The sequence below is a fragment of the Neolamprologus brichardi genome, chromosome 3 (assembly GCF_056152115.1).
Source record: "Neolamprologus brichardi isolate AB-2024 chromosome 3, ASM5615211v1, whole genome shotgun sequence".
NCBI lineage: Eukaryota > Metazoa > Chordata > Actinopteri > Cichliformes > Cichlidae > Neolamprologus > Neolamprologus brichardi.
In genome coordinates, this window is record NC_142106.1 from 24,431,464 (window position 1) to 24,451,694 (window position 20,231).

The following is a 20,231-nucleotide window of genomic DNA, read 5'->3' on the forward strand; positions in this document are numbered from 1 at the left end:
CTGAGGACCAATTTACCTTGAAAGACCCCACCAGTGGGTGAAGCAAACTATCTGGTCAGCATAGCGCCTGGGATCACCTGGGCACGCAAACCTCTCCACCGTGGTAATGCTGTTTTTTTTATGTATTAAAATCCACTGTGGTGGTGCATAGAGGCAACAGTAGAAAACCTGTGTTGTTGTCTGAGTATATGCAAACCACATTTACATGAGTGGGTATCAAAATTTTAGGTAGAGCTTTTTGACATTATTTGTTGCCCTTACGCAATCCGGGATTGCAAAACAGCTCAAACACAAACTCCACAAATCTGAATAGAGGAAGACAGTAATTGATAAAAATCAGAGAAAGAAATAACAAAAAACTCTATCTCATGTAACTTTATATTAAAAAACTCCCCAAAACTCTCAAAAAAGAAAAAACAAATCAGTTATATATTTTCGATTCAAATTTTAAGATGGATTAAATATTCTATAACTTCACTTTGATATACTTTATATCTTCAGGGTGGAGAATGTAAGTGTTTGACACTTGCGGTTTAAAAAAATAAATCGATGACGTACTTCTTGGTCAAGTGACTTTTTCACATTCAGCACTGAGGTGTGAACAAACCCCCCTAAAACTGTCTGTGAGTCAAACACCTGCCAAGCAGCATGGAGATAACAGCTCTGTGCACTATTATTGGTATCAGTGTTGGGAAGGTTACTTTTAAAATGTATTCCATTACAGAATACAGAATACATGCCCCAAAATGTATTCTGTAACGTATTCCGTTACGTTACTCGATGAGAGTAACGTATTCTGAATACTTTGGATTACTTAATATATTATCATGCTGTTTACAACTACGTGAATGTACTATTGCTGTGATTTATTACTGTTACTGACGGTCCGCGGCTCCGAACCGTAGTAAAGGGACCTCTGGCTAATACGGTGGGTTCTGTGTCGGGCTCATAGCCGAAAACTAGCTTTACTTTGTTGTCTGGGTCAACTTTGTTAGCCAGAGACAGAGAGGCGTTGAAAGGCTGCTCCAACGGAACTTATTGTTTCGGTGGAAAACACGAACACAGCGTACAGTCGAGTCTTAATAACTTACTTACAACTGGGCTCGTCAGGCACTCTTCTTGGCTGCAGTGGTAATTATTATATTTACATGCTTCCAGCTCCCGTTTTTTCCTTTTCCTCGCACTTTTCCTTTTTCTCCCTCCCTCGCTCACAGACACATAACGGTATGGCAGTCCATTCTCCCTGCAGCACGGACTACACTGCCTATGATGCTACATTCTTTAGAGATATGCCTGTAGCATTCTGCCTATTAGCTTAGCACAACAACAACAGCGTCACCCTGTAACCATGGCAACCGTAACGCTGCCGCCTGGAACAACAGAACGTAGCTGTCAAACAAAACCCAAACAGTCCTGACCCGCCACAATATGAAACAGGGAAGTACCGCCGTGTAATCCATTTATTTCAACAAAGTAACTGTATTCTAAATACCACCTTTTTAAACGGTAACTGTAACGGAATACAGTTACTCATATTTTGTATTTTAAATACGTAACGGTGGTACATGTATTCCGTTACTCCCCAACACTGATTGGTATGTACTACTGTAAATGTGTGTGAAGTCTGTGATTTGTTTCTGTGTGGGCATCTGCTTTTGTTTTATAATAGAGTATTTTATTACAGGTTTTTATAATAGGTACATTACAAAAAGGTACTCTATGCAAGGTACTGTATTTCATGTCGATTTATTGTAGATTGATTTAGTTGAAATAAATACAGTACATGTAACTTGTATTTATTAGTTTAAAATGTGTAAACTCATCTTATAAATTTTATATGGCATCAATACAGCTGCAAACTTATCTGCACAGATGAAAAACCAGATGTTCCAGTGTTTAAAATGAAACCTTGTGGGAGGTAATGGAGCTACATCTTGCAACTATTTTGTGGGTAGCATGCAGAAGCTGCAAAGGTGTAAAGAGGAAGGAAATGTCAGTGTTGTGGGTTTTAGTACCATGTTTGGTGGCAAGAATACAGTTAGTATAAGATCAGTAAAATTATATTTGTTTGAGGTAGTGCTTCATCTGTGTTCCAAAATACAGCTGTCAGAGAAAAAAGTAACATTTTAAAAAGTTTTCATGTTCATTTTTGATTTTCTCAAATAAAAAAGGCAGCCCTTGTTATTATTTTGAATTTTATTTATTTCTGTTTCCCCAGTCAGTAATGTTTCCACGTTTGTTTTTATTTTGTCTATGTCAAGTTTGTTTGTTTCTGTCTTAGTGCTACTTTTCTAAATTATTTTAATAGTCCCTTGCCCTATGTGCATTGTGTTTATTTTAACTTGCCTCCTCCTGTGATTAGTGTCACATGTGCTCCCACCAGTTTCCTCTTCCTTAGTCACCTGCCTGAGTGTTTATTTAGTCTCTTTATCCTTTGCTGTCCCTGATCTGTTGCAAGTTCTGGGTTTTCCTCAAGCTTCCGAGTTTTATGGTGCTAGCTTCCTGCCCAGTTTGTGTGCAGGATGTATCTTGATTTAAAGAAATAGCTAATTTTTATGTTTACACACATTTTTATGAAATTTGGCATGGCATCTTATTACACTTCTGCTCACACACCACATATATGACAGCTCAGTTTCAAGAGCCAAGCAATTTTTTAAAAAGTTGAGCACATTGCTTAAACTGGGATGGCAGGGAAATCAATATCTTAAAAAAAAAAACAAGGTGCATGGTAAATCAGTGTAGACTGAATAGTTATTTTTGGTGATTGGTAATCTCTGTGATATGCAGGTATGACTGTATATCTACACCATCACCTTTAATTAGCTTTTTTAATGCAACACACAACTGAAAAAAACAATTATCAGCAATAAAACTCATAAGATTTTCTCAAATGAAGTGGGCAGTTACAATTGTTCATGGAAAAACAGCACAGCAAAATGTTATACTATAGTCGGGAGTTATACTATATACAGTGGGGCAAAAAAGTATTTAGTCAGCCACCGATTGTGCAAGTTCCCCCACTTAAAATGATGACAGAGGTCAGTAATTTGCACCAGAGGTACACTTCAACTGTGAGAGACAGAATGTGAAAAAAAAAATCCATGAATTCACATGGTAGGATTTGTAAAGAAATTATTCGTAAATCAGGGTGGAAAATAAGTATTTGGTCAATAACAAAAATACAACTCAATACTTTGTAACATAACCTTTGTTGGCAATAACAGAGGTCAAACGTTTACTATAGGTCTTTACCAGGTTTGCACACACAGTAGCTGGTATTTTGGCCCATTCCTCCATGCAGATCTTCTCAAGAGCAGTGATGTTTTGGGGCTGTCGCCGAGCAACACGGACTTTCAACTCCCGCCACAGATTTTCTATGGGGTTGAGGTCTGGAGACTGGCTAGGCCACTCCAGGACTTTCAAATGCTTCTTACGGAGCCACTCCTTTGTTGCCCGGGCGGTGTGTTTTGGATCATTGTCATGTTGGAAGACCCAGCCTCGTTTCATCTTCAAAGTTCTCACTGATGGAAGGAGGTTTTGGCTCAAAATCTCACGATACTTGGCCCCATTCATTCTGTCCTTAACACGGATCAGTCGTCCTGTCCCCTTGGCAGAAAAACAGCCCCATAGCATGATGTTTCCACCCCCATGCTTCACAGTAGGTATGGTGTTCTTGGGATGCAACTCAGTATTCTTCTTCCTCCAAACACGACGAGTTGAGTTTATACCAAAAAGTTCTACTTTGGTTTCATCTGACCACATGACATTCTCCCAATCCTCTGCTGTATCATCCATGTGCTCTCTGGCAAACTTCAGACGGGCCTGGACATGCACTGGCTTCAGCAGCGGAACACGTCTGGCACTGCGGGATTTGACTCCCTGCCGTTGTAGTGTGTTACTGATGGTGACCTTTGTTACTTTGGTCCCAGCTCTCTGCAGGTCATTCACCAGGTCCCCCCGTGTGGTTCTGGGATCTTTGCTCACCGTTCTCATGATCATTTTGACCCCACGGGATGAGATCTTGCGTGGAGCCCCAGATCGAGGGAGATTATCAGTGGTCTTGTATGTCTTCCATTTTCTGATGATTGCTCCCACAGTTGATTTTTTCACACCAAGCTGCTTGCCTATTGTAGATTCACTCTTCCCAGTCTGGTGCAGGTCTACAATTCTTTTCCTGGTGTCCTTCGAAAGCTCTTTGGTCTTGGCCATGGCGGAGTTTGGAGTCTGACTGGTTGAGGCTGTGGACAGGTGTCTTTTATACAGATGATGAGGCCAGCAGGTGCCATTCATACAGGTAACGAGTGGGGGACAGAAAAGCTTCTTACAGAAGACGTTACAGGTCTGTGAGAGCCAGGGATTTTCCTTGTTTGAGGTGACCAAATACTTATTTTCCACCCTGATTTACGAATAAATTCTTTACAAATCCTACCATGTGAATTCATGGATTTTTTTTTCACATTCTGTCTCTCACAGTTGAAGTGTACCTCTGGTGCAAATTACTGACCTCTGTCATCATTTTAAGTGGGGGAACTTGCACAATCAGTGGCTGACTAAATACTTTTTTGCCCCACTGTAAATCCATATATCCATTTGAATTCAATTGTGAGGAGCCCCTTGTCAGTGTTTCCTTGGATGCATTGGGTGGCCAGACTAAACTGTGCCCACCTCATTGTTCTGCCCTTAAATACAGCTCTGTAAAGACAACTAATTTGTCTCACCTCTCTGTTTCTTTCAGCCACTCTGAGAATATTTCCCAACAGATCTCAGTTCTTCCTGTATGAGTCTGTTACACTGAGCTGTGGAGAGCATGAAAACTCTGCTGACTGGACAATAAAGAGAAACACGTCTATACAAACAAATCATGAGTGTTCCGAACACTGGGGTTCAAAAAATGAGTCACACTGCTTCATTCAAGATGCTTACCCCTCAGACAGTGGATTGTACTGGTGTGAATCTGGAGCTGGAGCCTGCAGTGAAGGTGTCAACATCACTGTGACTGGTGAGTTTATACAAACTACAGAGGATTACCATTAAATTCAACAGGAAAAAAGCAAGACCAAAGCCATTCAATAATAGCCATATATAGTCTGTGATGTTTATATTGTTTCATCTATTAGCTTGTTACACTAATGGGCTAGTTACAAAACGTGCCACTAAAGTCACACTTTATGGTTTAAGGTATAAAGTATGTATTTACTTTACTATGTAATTGAAAATACTCTTCCAAAAAATTCCCCATTGATCGCAATAGATAGATAGTGTTTGAAAAGTGAATACTTTAAAAAGAAAAGCAATTAAATACTTGCTAAAAGTGTGAAAGTTGAAATAATTAGCTAATAGTACAATATGATATGTATTGATATTGAGCAATATGATATTTCTCATCTTGTAACCGGAAGGTTGCCGGTTCAATCCACAGCTCTGTCCTGGTCATTTTGTCCTTGGGCAAGACACTTCACCTATCGCCTGCTGGTGTTGGCCAGAGGGGCCGATGCCGCGATATGGCAGCCTCGCTTCTGTCAGTCTGCCCCAGGGCAGCTGTGGCTACAACTGTAGCCTCCACCAGTGTGTGAATGTGAGAGTGAATGAATAGTGGTATTGTAAAGCGCTCTGGGTGCCTAGAAAAGCGCTATATGAATGCAATCTATTATAGTTATGGTATGGTATGAATAAAAATGTTAGTTAGCTCAGTTATTAAGCTAAAAGTACAGGCAGTATTTAAAATAGTATAGGTCAAATAATTATTTTCCAGGGGAAATTGGTTACTAAGTATATTGAAATTAAGAGCTGTTAAAAGCATTATCATCTTGAAGTGGTTGAAATGAATTCCTTCGAACGTTAAAGGTGTTGAGGTTGAAGAGAGGCATTTTTCTTTTAGCCCATATGATTGGAATATGTCTTTGCTTACGCAAGAAGCTCTATGAAAGTTTGGGCTTCACCTCTGCTGCATGAATTTCTTTTTTCAAAAGTGCACCTTTAAAGCTCTAAATATTTATTTTTTCATATAGGAGGCAAAGTGATTCTGGAGAGTCCGGTCCATCATCTGCAGGAGGGCGATGCCGTCACTCTGCATTGCACATATAGGGAGTCTTCTTTTTCCAACCTCACAGCTGCATTTTATAAAGATAACCTCCTCATTGGGCACAGCTCTACAGGAGTCACGACTATCCCAAAGATTTCAAAGTCTGATGAAGGTTCCTACAAGTGTAATATCTCTGGTACTGGAGAATCACCATACAGCTGGCTGTCTGTCAGAGGTGAGATGATGTTAGGACTTTTAAGCAAATATTTCAGATGTGCTCTCTGTACTTAGCTCAGCTAAAAGCCAACCACATAGCTATTGCTGTATTTGTATCGAGACCAAACTATATCTTTCTTTATTTCCTGTGTTGAAGGTGGGCAGCCTGAGCCTTTTCACTCCCCTCTTCTGCATGACTCACTTCCTGTGTTGAGGGTTTCTGTCTCTCTGGCCGTGGTGATGGTGCTGCTGCTGTGAATCTACATCAGCCACAAAGATCAGTTTGTTTCTCAAACATTTGATGAATTTATTTTGAAATGAAATTAAAGAAATTGTAATGGCTAATGTGTTAATTTGTTCCTCTGAGCTCTTAGAGTATTTTGTCAAAAAACTTCATTGACCATTCTGCTGCCAAAAAATACTCACTGTTCACTAATGCTAAAATTACTCATGCAAAAAAGTATCAGTGCACTTTATAATACAGCTTCAGATCTTTTTTAGGGAGATGTAAAATTGCCTTTGTGCTGTGTTATATGATAGTTCTTAACCTTTATGTCATGTGTAACTGTAGTTGTAGCCTGATTTCTTGTGATCAGAAAACTGTTGGTTGCTTAGCCTCGACCAAAGTGGAAATGTTGAGTCAGTCGATTTTGAGTGTCATCATTCATCTTAAAAAACACACGGTCTTCAAACGTAACAAAGCTGAAACAATACATGTATTATTTGTGGTAGAATCACAGGGGAGTCCAAGGTTTCTTTTTTAATGGTGGTGTCTCTGTTGGGGACCAAGAACCAGACAGGGAGCCTTCATGTTTAATCAAAATCTAATTATTAGAAATTGTTTTAGTCTCTTTATCCTACTCCAGTTTGTCTTTTATGTTAATTGGTTTCTGTTTTCATACTGTTTGTTTATTTTGATGTTTCTTGTGGTTCCAGTGTTTCCCTCAGTCTGTTCTGATATTTATGATAGCTGTCACCACTCAAACAAAAGTTTTGTATTTAAGCAGCTTAAATTAACATGAATGGTTTCCTTCCATTTACCAAAAATGTTTCTGATAACACCAGATTTACACAAAGGTTAATATGCTGTATCTTTATTTGATGTCATGAAGCCTGATGCAAAGAAGCAATTACAAACTGAATCAAATCAATAAACGTTATTCATATTCATCACAACATGTATAAATGTGTAAAACTGATGATAGATCTCAGCCCTCAGTAGTTTATACATTTATGTTTTTATGGACAGTTGCAATCAGGGGAAAGTTGTTGGTGGAGCTCAGTGACAGTTGTTTCTCCAGGACATTGTCTTTCATCGAATGCTTCGATTCCCACTTTTATACGGAGGCTTTCCAAAGTCTTAGTCTGTGTGTAATCTTCGTTATATTCATTGTTCCGGCCCCAGTGTGCACTTCCCAGCCATTTTTCAGCCTATCACTGTAGCCGACCACAGCCTATGTGGAATATTGATCCTATTGTTATGGGTTTCTTGTGGCTGGACTGTGCTTCCGTCACTACAAAGACTTCTGTATAGCTGTTGTTACCGCAGTAGTTATTCATAACACATTTAATGCAGTTCTCCACTCTCTTCCAGCTTCCCCTGTTGAATGAAGCATTTTGTGAAATAACATGATCAGGGTAAAAGTAGATCTTCTTTGAATTTCGGTAAATCCATAAGTACTTGGAAATAACTGTCCTTTGGTAAACCCACTGCTATTGGCATAATCAATGCTACTAGCCTGATTCTTCAAGCTCAAACTTGTTTCTTCTCTCATCGCTTCATTGTTTTTAAGCTGTGTAAATGGAAAGAGTACAATATTGATGTTGTTGTACTGTTGTGATGAAATATACTAACTGTTTCCAGAAAATTGTGTTGTTTAAAACCTAATTACAGGTCCGCTTAGGTTGTTACCTGCACTTGTAATATCTGATAATGTGGTCTGGTTTTTTTATTATTATTATTATTTATGACGATTATTATACCTCTGGTTCAATCATCCATTTGTAACTGGGTTTCCCACATTTTTCCCCTCTGAACTTTGCAGCAGAAAAAACTGGAATCTTGTTGCGGGTGTTGTAGAGCGTCACAAATGTAGTGGTGCCATTTAAAAACTCACAAATCACTTTGTATCTGGCCTGCTTCCCTCTAAAATCTTTGTGATGTTTGGTGAATTTTTGTTAAGAAAGAAACGGTCACATTCTGGCATTGATTTCACTACCTTAGTTTCGGTGGGAACGATGGACAGAAAGAGGAGAGCAACGTGGGGCAGGAGATGGTGTGTCACCAGTGATGTCATTGTTGGCTCTGTGCCAGCAGATCAGGGGAGAAAAAAGCCATTATACGACATGTTTTTCTTATCTGCTGTTATATAAACTCTTGCAATAGTATGTTATTTATATATATATTTAACATGGACAGAATTACAAATAATGAGGTTGGTGTCTATAATATCACATGATCTACAAGCTTCGACTGCAGACTGCTCAAAAAGCATTCTGAATGTTTTCTACTCCTGGGTTTGTTTGCTGTCTGTATAAAACACTGACTTTGCAGTTTTGATGTCACAAGTTTACAATACCTTGAGTTTAGCAGTTTTAACATTCCTGTCTAGGTTTGTTTGAAAAAATAATGAATGACGGGTGGCTCTACAGATGCAGTCACTCAAAATTGTCACTTTCAGCCAGAGGTCAGTCGGCTGTTAACTGACAGCCAGCTGCCAGCTGACAATCAGGCTTTGAAGTCTGCCACTTGATTGCAAAATCCCAAGAAACGGTATAGAAAATGTATAAAACAGGTATCAGCTGTTAATAATCTCCTGATGGCATAGTAAGAAAAAAATTGTATTCTGTGGGGGCAGGGGCCACTGATTGTATAGTTGTTGTGCAATTGGAGCACATTTAAATTTTAATTTTGGATTTTATCTAAGAACATTAGCAGTGCAATGAAACAATCATGCTTTCATTTCCATAAACGCAAGGCAGTAATAATCACTGACCGGTATGCACTACTGGTTTTTTATTTGTTGCAAATACATATCTATATTAATATTTGATAGAAAGGCTGAATCTGCCCTAATTATAAAATCCCTGAACAAATTTAAAACATATAAATATGGTGTGATATAATATGATATAAAAATGGTGTAGCGAGCCTTTAAAGGAATGTGCCTCCACACTGCTCCCCCTAGTGGATACACAAGATATTACCACTTGTTTTGTCTGTGAAGGTTCTCAGTCATCCAGGTCATCGTAGTCTAAGGAGCTTGGAAAGAAAAGCGTCTGGACTTCTTTGAGTTGCTTGAAGATGTTTCACCTCTCATCCGAGAAGCTTCTTCAGTTCTAAGGTCAAATGGTGGAGAGTCCCAGATTTAAACCTAGTGGGAGTTTCCCTCCAAAGAGGGACAAAAGGACCCCCTGATGATCCTCTACCTAATCAATGGGCCAAGGTGTGAAACTGGATGTGGGTCACAATCAGCCAGGGTTTCGGGTGAGCTCATTGTGAAACCTAGCCCCGCCCTATCATGTGATTTCCTGAGGTCAGATGGTCCAGGATGTGAGTGGGCGTTAAGGCGTCTGGGAAGGGATCTCAAAACTGGATTATAGATGGCAGACAGTTGGTGTCGTAAACCACCGCCTCTGTTCAAAGATGGTCGCTCACAGTGGACATAGATGGCTTCTTTCACTCCTCTTTCAAACCATCTGTCCTCTCTGTCCAAAATGTGAACGTTGGCATCCTCGAAAGAGTGACCTTTGTCCTTTAGTGCAGATGAACTGCTGAGTTTTGTCCCGTGGAGGTGGATCAAAAAAAAAAAAAAAAAAACAACCCTGAGAATTGAACCATTTCCTCAAAGAGCATGCCCTCTTCACACCACTGTCACTCATCTGTACTCAGACCTTTCCTCTAACTGCAGTTGCTCACCCACGTCAAGTGCATTTGCTCCTTTTACAAACACAGCCAAAGGAAATCAAGACTAGAACTTATTAGGATCAGACATTTAGGGTCAGATTTCTCTCAATTACTTTTTTATTCAGTCCTTTATTTCAGTCAGAAACAAAAGCACTAATGGACTAATAACAGTCATCATGAAACACTGTAGAGAAATGCATTTTTAATGTCTTTGGAGCAGAATTGCCTGAAATCATTGGCTTCTACAAGCTGAAAAATTTGAGATTTTAAAATGTACTCAAGCAGTGTGTGATTTTGTGAAACATTATGACATCATTGTAATGTTGTAGAGCATTGCATTGAAAAACCAAGTGTTCCTCTTGACCCTTTACATGATATATTACTCAAACATTTTTCTTTAAAATATTTTGCAAGATCAACTTTGACCTTGGGTGCCAACAATAAGGGTCAACGTCAAATGCTTAGCCAGCTCAGGTACTCGTGTCCCCCCGAGCCAATCCATAAAATATTTGTGGGTAATATAACGTTTTTAATGATTTTTCACATTTTGAGTGACCTTTACTTGATTTTCACCAAACTTCAAATCAGTTACAGTTGCTATTGTCATCTAGATCACACAACACATTTTGAATATTGATGGGTTTAGATTTTATTATTGTCATTTGTATTAGGAAATATTTAACCATATATGCTTAGAGGTGGTTTAGGGAAGTCATTTATGGGGTCACACTCTGACCCCCCCCCCCCCCCCCCCCCCCACACACACACACACACACAGAGACGAGGTATTCTTTGTCCACATGTATACCTATATGAAACGTCATATGTTAATGAACCTATGCATATTCATGTAACCACAATAAAAGGAGCGCTATGGGGAACCTGGCTGAGAGTCCGACGGAGGCCAAGTGGGTGGAACGGCATCTGGCTCCGGTCTGGTCTCCCTCATGCATGAGTAACACAAAGAACTTTGCCTACTTGTGTCTTGCTTTTGCTGTGTAGTAAATTGTCTTTAGCGTTCCAGCGAATAGGTTCATGCTACAAACCTATTAAATATGATATCTTGAAAACTGAGGACTGCTAGCAAACAGACAGACAGACAGCATGCACATTGTTGCCGTCACATTTAATGTCAAATATTAAAAAATATCATGGAGGTTAATAATTTTTATTTTATTGAATTTTTAGATTTAATGCATTCATTGTGAAATATGAGAAAGAAAACTTGAACAGTTAGTTTGGAACTGCTAATAAATTGTCATAAGCAGAAGATTTTAAAGACAAAACAAATCACAAAAACAATTATTTTTACACTTATTGTCAATTAAGATGAGACAAATATACATCAGAATCAAATACCAATGAGAGAAAAGTACTTGTTATAACAATAATTTTGTTTAATATATTTCCCATGAAACCTTGTCACATAAGTACAATTACATTTAATGGAATTTAATCAAATGACATTTACTGGATTGTTGTACATTCATTTATACTGAGCATACTTTCCTTAATATTTTTTTTATTTGAATAAATAAGCTAGTTTTCATACATTTCAGTTGTATTTTACCCAGATGTACTTCTTCTCATTCACTGAGGGCAAAGAATTGCTTTTTTATGAATAATTGCTTTTATGGTATTGGTATAACATTTGGTAGTAGATGTGGGACATTGTGGTAGTAACATGGTCAAATGCAGGACTAGAAGTGCCCAATGTGGAAGACCAGTACTGGCACTGGGAGGGGCTGCTGCGTTAGCTTTAGAAGTGGAGGACACAGATATTGGACTTCAAGGGATAGCAGTGGTTGTAGGAGAAGATGTACTTGATGTGGGTGAGCAATTGCAGTTAGAGAAGAGGTCTGAGTACAAGTGAGTGGCAGTGGTGTGAAGAGGACATTGTGTTTGAGGAAATGGTTCAATTCCCAGGGTTCTGTGGAGTTCTGTTAAGGTCTGTGTCTGCAGGTATTTAGGGCCATCGGCCACATTCTCCCCCCAGTGTGCACTTGCCAGCCAGCTGTTCTGCCTGTGACTGTAGCAGCAGAATGCTGACCAGAGCACTGAAGGAATATTGATCTTGTTGTTGAGACTATTGTTGCTGGGCAGTGCTCCAGTAACTACAAAGCCTTCTATTTTTTCATTGTTGTTAAGGCAATATTCATTCAAAACACATTTGACACAGTTTTCCATTCTATTCCAGCTTCCCTGGTTGAAATTACCTATTTGTGGAACAATGTTAGTCAGTGTAAAAGTAGACCTTTTTTCAATAAGAGTGGATCCGTATGAGTTTGGAAATAGATGTCCTCTGTCAAACCCTTGGTTGTTTTTGAAATCTTCATTTCCAGCCTGGTAGTTGTAGATGATGTTTTTGTTTGATTTTCTCATAATGCCTTTGTCTCGTTTGTTTTCAAGCTGTCAAAATGTAAAAAGGGTAAGATAGTGATGAATGTATGGTTACTGCTAAATAAATTAACTGCACAGTTAATATTTTTTCATTTAAAGAAAAGAAAAGAGGACTTAAACCTCGGATAATTTCTGGCTGATAATGCTTGTTTTCATTTACTGAGCAAACTTGGGTTGACACAATTTAAGCTAATTTTAGCCAAACTCATTTAATGTAGGATGTCTTTAGGAAAACACATTGAACGATTCTGAATATCACAATGTAATGGAAAATATCTGTAGATTCCTGATTAGCTACAATTATAGCATGTAAGTAGGACTACACTCTCATAATATTTTATTTTAGTCTAAAATGAATTGTTAGTTTTACTGGTAACTATTATGTGTTATTGCTACTGATACCTGTGGTTCAATCATCCATTTATTCTTGGGCCTCTTGCCTCCAGCTCCCCCTCTGTACTTTGCAGCAGAAAAAACTGGAATCTTGTTCTGGGTGTCGTACAGCGTCACAAATGTTCTGGTGTTATTTAATGTCTGGCGAATCAGTTTGTATCTGTTTTGGTCCAGGATGATCCCTCCCTCCAAAATTCCTGGGATGTGTGGTGGAGTTTGCTGAAGAAAAAACTCCTTACAGTCTTCCACTGATGCCACCACTTTAGTTTCAGTGGGAAAGACGGACAGAAGGAGGAGAGCAGCAAGAGGCAGGAGGTGCTTTGGTAATGACATCGCCAAACACTTGATCATCTGTGCAGAGGAAAATAACAAAAACAATTCTAAAATATTACTCTTAAAGGGAAACAATTATCTTCCTTTAGCTGCTCCATTTAGGGGTTGCCAGTGCAGATCGTCTTTTTTCATCTCACCCTATCCTCAGGATCCTCCTCTGTTGCACCAACTCTCTGTTTGCCCTGGCCTCATTAACATTTTATAAGCCTTTCCAGTCATGCTGCCTCCTTCTCCATCCACTCCACCTTGCCTTCATCGTCTTCTTCATCTTGCTTGTAGACTGTTTACCTTCACTAGCTCTGCTCCTTGTATCTTCACTGTTACACCTGTGTCCCTGTCATTCACAGACATGTATTCTGTTTTCTTTCTACTGAATTTCATCCCTCTTCTCTCCCAAGCATACCTCCACCTCTCCAGGCTCTCTTAAACCTGATGTAACCCCGGCCTTCAACCCATTGGTCGTTCCTGCACTGACCTCATGCATATCCCGCACCACTCTCACATAGTTCCCTACCACTCCTGACTTCCTCCACAGTTTTTATCATAACTCTCTGTAAGCTGCAGTGTTGTTAAAATACATGGTTATTAATTATTAATTGGAATAAATAAATAAACGAAAACAAAAAAAATAACAAGTTGGGCCCATAGAGAGCTTATAGAGTGCCTCTTGGCAAATCTAATGTATTTGGATCAACAGTCTTTTCAGATCAGATGGTTCTGCTTACTAAAGCTGAAGAACAAGACAGGCTCAAAATAAATGGTCCCTTGCTATAACGCGCTTCACCTTTCGCGGCTTCGCTGTTTCGCAGAGTTTCTGTGTGCAATTTTGCATGCTTTTTTCTTTTTACAGCGCATTGTGTTCTGCGTCCTGATTGGCTGTAGACCAGTGTCAATCAATCTCCTCCTTGCCGTGTCTCCTGTACAGTACAGAATGCGTTCAGTTTGTCAAATTTACATAAATCTTCGGTCCCTAGCAGTGTGACTCTGAAGTGCTGTACTGTATGCTTGTAGGTTTTCTCCCAAACAAACACAACAATGTCGACCAAGCGATTTGCACCATCAAAGGCACCTGCAGTAGCACCCAAAAGGCAGAGGAAGATGCTAACCATCGCACAAAAAGTTGGACTTCTGGACATGCTAAAGGAAGGTAGAAGTTGCCGTATTTTTTTGGATTATAAGGCACATTAAACGAAATAAAACAGTCCGATATGTGAAACTTCACTCATCTTGTTCTTCTTGCTTCCTCTACTTCCGTAACATGGATTCATTAATGTTGAATTCTCTCACAGCTGCTCTATTTCCATGTTCTGGACCTGAAAACAGGATTTGACCTTTGGTTTTATTCTAAAATACTGGACTTATTTTTCTATTGAAGTTTGAATTTTGAGAGTTTTTAAACACCAGAAAAAAGTGTGAAAATGTTCATGCCTGTCTGAGTAAAGTGTATAAAGTGTGTAGTGAGGAGTTTTACAGCCTTAAAATATCTATAACAATTGTAAAATATAAAGCTCACTACTTCGCTGATTTCACCTATCGTGGGTTTTCTTTGGAACGTAACTCCGGCAAAAAACGAGGGACCGCTGTTTTGAAATAATTTTTAAAACTACAGTAAAACTAAAGCTCAAGATGCCAGACTAATAATATTAAATTGATCCAAAATACTACAAACAGTAACTTATTACATGGAAAACCAATAAGTAAAAACAGAAATCAAAGACTCAACAATATGACAAGAAGTCAGATTTGAATAAGGCATCAAGAACTTTGAAACGTCTAGAACATTAACACACAACTGCTCAGTTACATTCACTGAGACTTCTTAACTCAGATACATCATTACTTTTAGATCATGACAGAAAGTGTCCACACATGCAGACAGGACTGTATGAGTTACTTTTTCTTTGATAAATATTAGTTTCAGAAAATAAAAAATAGTAAATATTAGACATACCTACTGTGAAAGTAAACTTGAAGAGGGTTTATGTAGTAATTTCTCTCCATTTTAATTTGCAATCACCCAGATTATAAAGAAATTAAGAAGATTAATAAAATAAACTGAAAAAATTCTCACCACCACTTGTTTGTAAAAACCAGCTGAACTTCTGTTGTTAAAGGGTCATACAGCGGAGGAAACAAGACACCCAGTGAAGACCAGGAGTGCCTTCCTCAAATATAAACTGAGCTGAAGGAGGAAGTTAATTTTTTGTATCAATGAGGCCAGCTGACTGGAAGTGCTAGTAGGTTTCCACAGAACCCCGTCATACATTTTCACATGCATAGTTTATTTTAGTAAAACTGACCACAGCTTCTGCTGCAGTTCTTTTAAAATAAAACAAAACATATTTCTTAAAAAGCAACTTTGTTACTGTAATAACACATTTTTATAAAATCAAAATCAAAAGAAATAGGATATGAATGATTAACTAAACTTGTTGTCAAAGGAGCTTGCAAAGAAAAGCGTCTGGACTTATATATAGATATAAACCTAGTGGGAGTATCCCCCCACAGAGGGACAAAAGGACCCCCTGATGATCCTCTAATCACCTGAGCCAAGGTGTGAAACTGGGTGTGGGTCCCAATCAGCCAGAGTTTCGGGTGAGTTCATTGTGAAACCTGGACCAGGATGTGAGTGGGCGTTAACACGTCTGGGAAGGGATCTCAAAACTGGATTATAGATGGCAGAGAGTTGGTGTCGTAAACCACCGCCTCTGTTCAAAGATGGTCGTTCACAGTGGACATAGATGGCTTCTTTCACTCCTCTTCACTCCCGGTGCATTTCAGACCCAGCAACACGCTCAGACAAAAACTGGTTCACCCGAAAGACAAAACGCCAAAACACAGACTTAACAATGTGGTGTATGCTGTACAGTGCAGCGAGGAATGCCCAGACCTCTACATTGGAGAGACCAAACAGCCACTTCACAAGCGCATGGCACAACACAGAAGAGCCACCTCCACAGGACAAGACTCAGCTGTCCATCTGCATCTTAAGGATAAAGGACACTCTTTCGAGGATGCCAATGTTCACATTTTGGACAGAGAGGACAGATGGTTTGAAAGGGGAGTGAAAGAAGCCATCTATGTCCACTGTGAGCGACCATCTGTGAACAGAGGCGGTGGTTTACGACACCAACTCTCTGCCATCTATAATCCAGTTTTGAGTTCCCTCCCCAGACGCCTTAACACCCACTCACATCCTGGGCCATCTGACCTCAGGAATTCACATGATAAGGTGGGGCCAGGTTTCACAATGAGCTCACCCAAAACTCTGGCTGATTGGGACCCACACACAGTTCCACACCTTGGCTCAGGTGATTAGAGGATCATCAGGGGGTCCTTTTGTCCCTCTGTAGGGGGAAACTCCCACTAGGTTTATATCTGGGACTCTCCACCATTTGACCTTAGAACTGAAGAAGCTTCTCGGATGAGAGGTGAAACGTCTTCAAGCAACTTAAAGAAGTCCAGACGCTTTTCTTTGCTCCTTTGACTACGATGACCTGGATGACTGAGAACCTTCACAGACAACTAAACTTGTTATTTTAATGTCAATATATATAAAATATATTTTTCAGAAATATATTAAAATATCTCAATACAAGAAAAAAGAAAAAGTGGTTCCTGATGGAGAGCATATAAAACTACTTTAGTGTAGTTTGACAATAAAAACACAGAGGTGGAAACCTGAATGTGGCATGACAGCGCACATTTAGCAATGATTTCCCTTTTCAAGGTTTCTGTTTTTGCCTGGTTCCAAACATGAGAGTACGTCTGTAAGTAACCTGCTTAAACATCCATATGTTTTCATTTCTAAACCGCAGGACTGTTATAGATAATTTTATGTAGAATTTTATAGATTTCTGCTCATGTTCAAATCTTTCTGCAAATTAAATGGTGACCCAAAATCCAAACAAATGAAAACAGATGCAGAGCATAAAAATACACTTGGAGAGTTGATTAGGAACAAGACAAAGATGAGAACAATCAGGACTTTTAGTAAGAAGTAAGAAAACTGAATTTCAAAGCAAAACAGAAAGTAACTTAGGGAAAAATACTCAAAAGAGACCAGAAGAAACAGTGACATCAGAGATGTGGGAACAGACAGAGAAATTACAGAGTGAAACTCAAAACAGAAACTGTGTCAGAATAAAGAACAAGAAGTCAAATACAGTAAAACTATTTTCATGCATGTGTTATGTAATGTACATTTAGGTCATATGTCTGCTTATTAAAGCTGGTGGACACGACATATGAAAAATACAGTAAAACTATAGCTCGACATGCTAGAATCAGAATAAAAACATGAACCAAAACTCTGTAAATGGGACACAACAGAAATATTTTTTTACAAACCACATCACAAGGAGTCAAATTTAAAACCAAAACTTTGAGACCACAAAAATAACAAAAAAGAGAGATAGAAAGTGTTGAGGACTCAGGGTCCATGACACAAACTAAGACGATTAACTTTAGAGACATAAATACCTGTAGACCATGCTAGTTCCACACTTAATTGTAGAAATATATAATGCAAAGTGAAAATGAAAACTGTCTTTCTCTGTCATTTCTTTTTGATTTCATTTTGATTTCCAATCACCCAAATTACAAAGAAAGTACAAAGATGTTTTTGTAAAAAAAAAAAAAAGAAGTAATTTTTGTATCCATGTTTATCTCAGTGGAGGTGTTGAGTAGATTTTATCAGAACTCGACCACAGATTTCCATATGCATCATTTCCCACAGGAAAACTGACCACAGCTTAAGCTGCAGTTCTTTTAAAACAAAAGAATCACATTTCTTGAAAATCAACAACTTTGGAGAAGAGTTATTTTACTGTAAATTAAATAAAAATCTTATCAAAATGTAAAAAAACCCCCAAAAAACAAAAATGAAAACACACACGCACACAAATAAACGCAAAAATATTAAAAGGACTGGTCCCCAAGGCAGACTTTAAACTAAAGGTTATATTGCAAGCATAAATATTATGCTTTTTTGTAAGTGCTACAGTCTTCTGGGTGGACTGTTATACCATTAATTGTTATAAATATGACTTAATTAAGTGTACATTCAAAATTTTAAACCTTCTGCTTCTGCATGTCCTATTTAAAGTACTCCAAAACAATTTCCAACAGAAGAAACAAAATAAAAAGAAACAAGGAAACATTATGTTTCTCAGTTCAAGCTAAACATTTTTTGATTTGACCACTTTTACACCAGTCAAAATGTGTGTAGCCTTAAATGGATTATGGTAATATTGTCACGTTTCGGGGTCATTTTGACCCAATATCTTGAGTTTCCTGTGATTTTGGTTTCTGTTTGTATTTTGAGCCCCTCTGTTCTGTGACTACCCTGGTCCCACGTGTCTGTGTTCCCTCTGTTGTCATGTCCGTGTTGTCATAGTGTCTACTTGTGGGTCTGAGTCTGTAAAATTCAGTGTACTTACAGTTTTACTTTGATAGTCTTCGGTCTGTGTGCGTGATGTTCTGTTTGCTCTCCCCTATCTAGTCTGTGTGATTAGTGTCAGCCGTGTTTCCCAGATGTTTGCTCTTTGCCCTGTTCCTCTTCTGTATTTAGTGTCTGCGTGTGTTCCTGCTCATTGTCACGTCGTCCCTCATACTTGCCTGTGTGCTCTGTTTTCATCCACAGTTTCTAGCTATCCCAGTTTCAGTTTTGTTTTGTCTTTTGCCAGCAATAAAGCTGTGGTTTTTGAGTTCTGCCTCTGTGAGTCTGCATATTGGATCCTTTTCCTTCCTGCCTGCACATGGTCATGACAAATATGAATGGTTTATACCCCACATGTGTATAATTACAATGGCTATGATACTTGTAGAACAGTAATTATTGTTAAAATTATGTTTGTTTTCCCTTAGACATAATTAAGGTTTATTTAAAAGATTAAACATTATAAATAATAATAAAAACATATTTCATCAAGATGATTACACATATGCTGTGAGACATAACTTACAGTGAATAATTAGTATTCTTTAAAATTATTATATTGGGTTAAAAACTTGTTGACATTAAGAGACTTTAGAGACATGTTTCAACAAAATCAAAGACAGTGTATTTAAAACTGATTTTAATTGTTATATTTGAAATTCAATTTGGTTGCAAGAAGTTGGAACAAGAGAAAAATGACAATATGATGAGCCTTCAAACATCATCATGTCATACTGTTACATACATACATCATACTGGTTTAGGCTCACCATGATTTCAGCCTAAACAGTAACGTGGAAGGCAGTCCTTTTCATGTATCAGTTACCAGAGGATTTTGCATAAAAACAAGTGAAGGAGGCAAAACAGTGTGCTATTTTATTTTATGTTATTTGACAAACCTGTCAAAATGTTTTAGTACAACTCTGGTAAGCTACCAAGCCGCGCCCGCTTGATGGATTGTCAGAACATTACGGCGCCTTGTGGAGTAATACGTACTGTGCTTCAACATAATATTACCGTACTGTCTGTGTATAACAATCCCAAAATGGCACCTCTTAAGAGACATGCTTACAAAGAAGATTTTAAACTCAAGGCTGTCAGTCATGCAGTAGAACATGGGAATAGAGCAGCTGCGAGAGAATTCAGCATTAATGAATCAATGGGACGGAAGTGGAGGAAGCAAGAAGAATGAGTTTTGTTTCGCTTAGTGCGCCTTATAATCCGGTGCGCCTTATGGTCCGAAAATACGGTAGTTCCCAGAACTTAAAGAAAATATGGAAATTTATTGCCTAAAAAACTAAGTAAAGCTTACTTAAGATAACTATGTTAAGACAACTTATTCATTCTGAGTATTTAGCATCTAGTTAGCTCTGCAAAAGAGAAGCGAGCAAAATTGTAGTAACGTTTTTTAACTGACATGCAATTTGAAAAGATGCCACAGACCTAGCAACAAACAAATGTTTTCTAACTTGTGGGTCCCGCACTGTGGAGCCATGGTGGGGCCCACTTTTTGCAGC

At 38.6% G+C, this 20,231-nt stretch overlaps 2 protein-coding genes across 2 annotated transcripts; one reads left to right on the forward strand and one right to left on the reverse strand.

Moving 5' to 3' along the window:
* Positions 1-648: 648 nt before the first annotated feature.
* Positions 649-6,499, forward strand: LOC102786832 (sialoadhesin-like). The gene is made up of 4 exons (XM_087835168.1): positions 649-679; positions 4,739-5,002; positions 6,012-6,260; positions 6,399-6,499. The coding sequence occupies exons 1-4, from the start codon at positions 649-651 to the stop codon at positions 6,497-6,499; spliced, it is 645 nt and encodes a 214-aa protein (XP_087691294.1).
* A 5,437-nt stretch (positions 6,500-11,936) lies between these two features.
* LOC118455696 (endonuclease domain-containing 1 protein-like) lies at positions 11,937-13,292 on the reverse strand. The gene is made up of 2 exons (XM_035915343.2): positions 12,951-13,292; positions 11,937-12,557 (listed from the first exon to the last, which is right to left on the reverse strand). Exons 1-2 carry the CDS (start codon positions 13,290-13,292, stop codon positions 11,937-11,939), a joined length of 963 nt encoding a protein of 320 aa, XP_035771236.2.
* Positions 13,293-20,231: the final 6,939 nt, after the last annotated feature.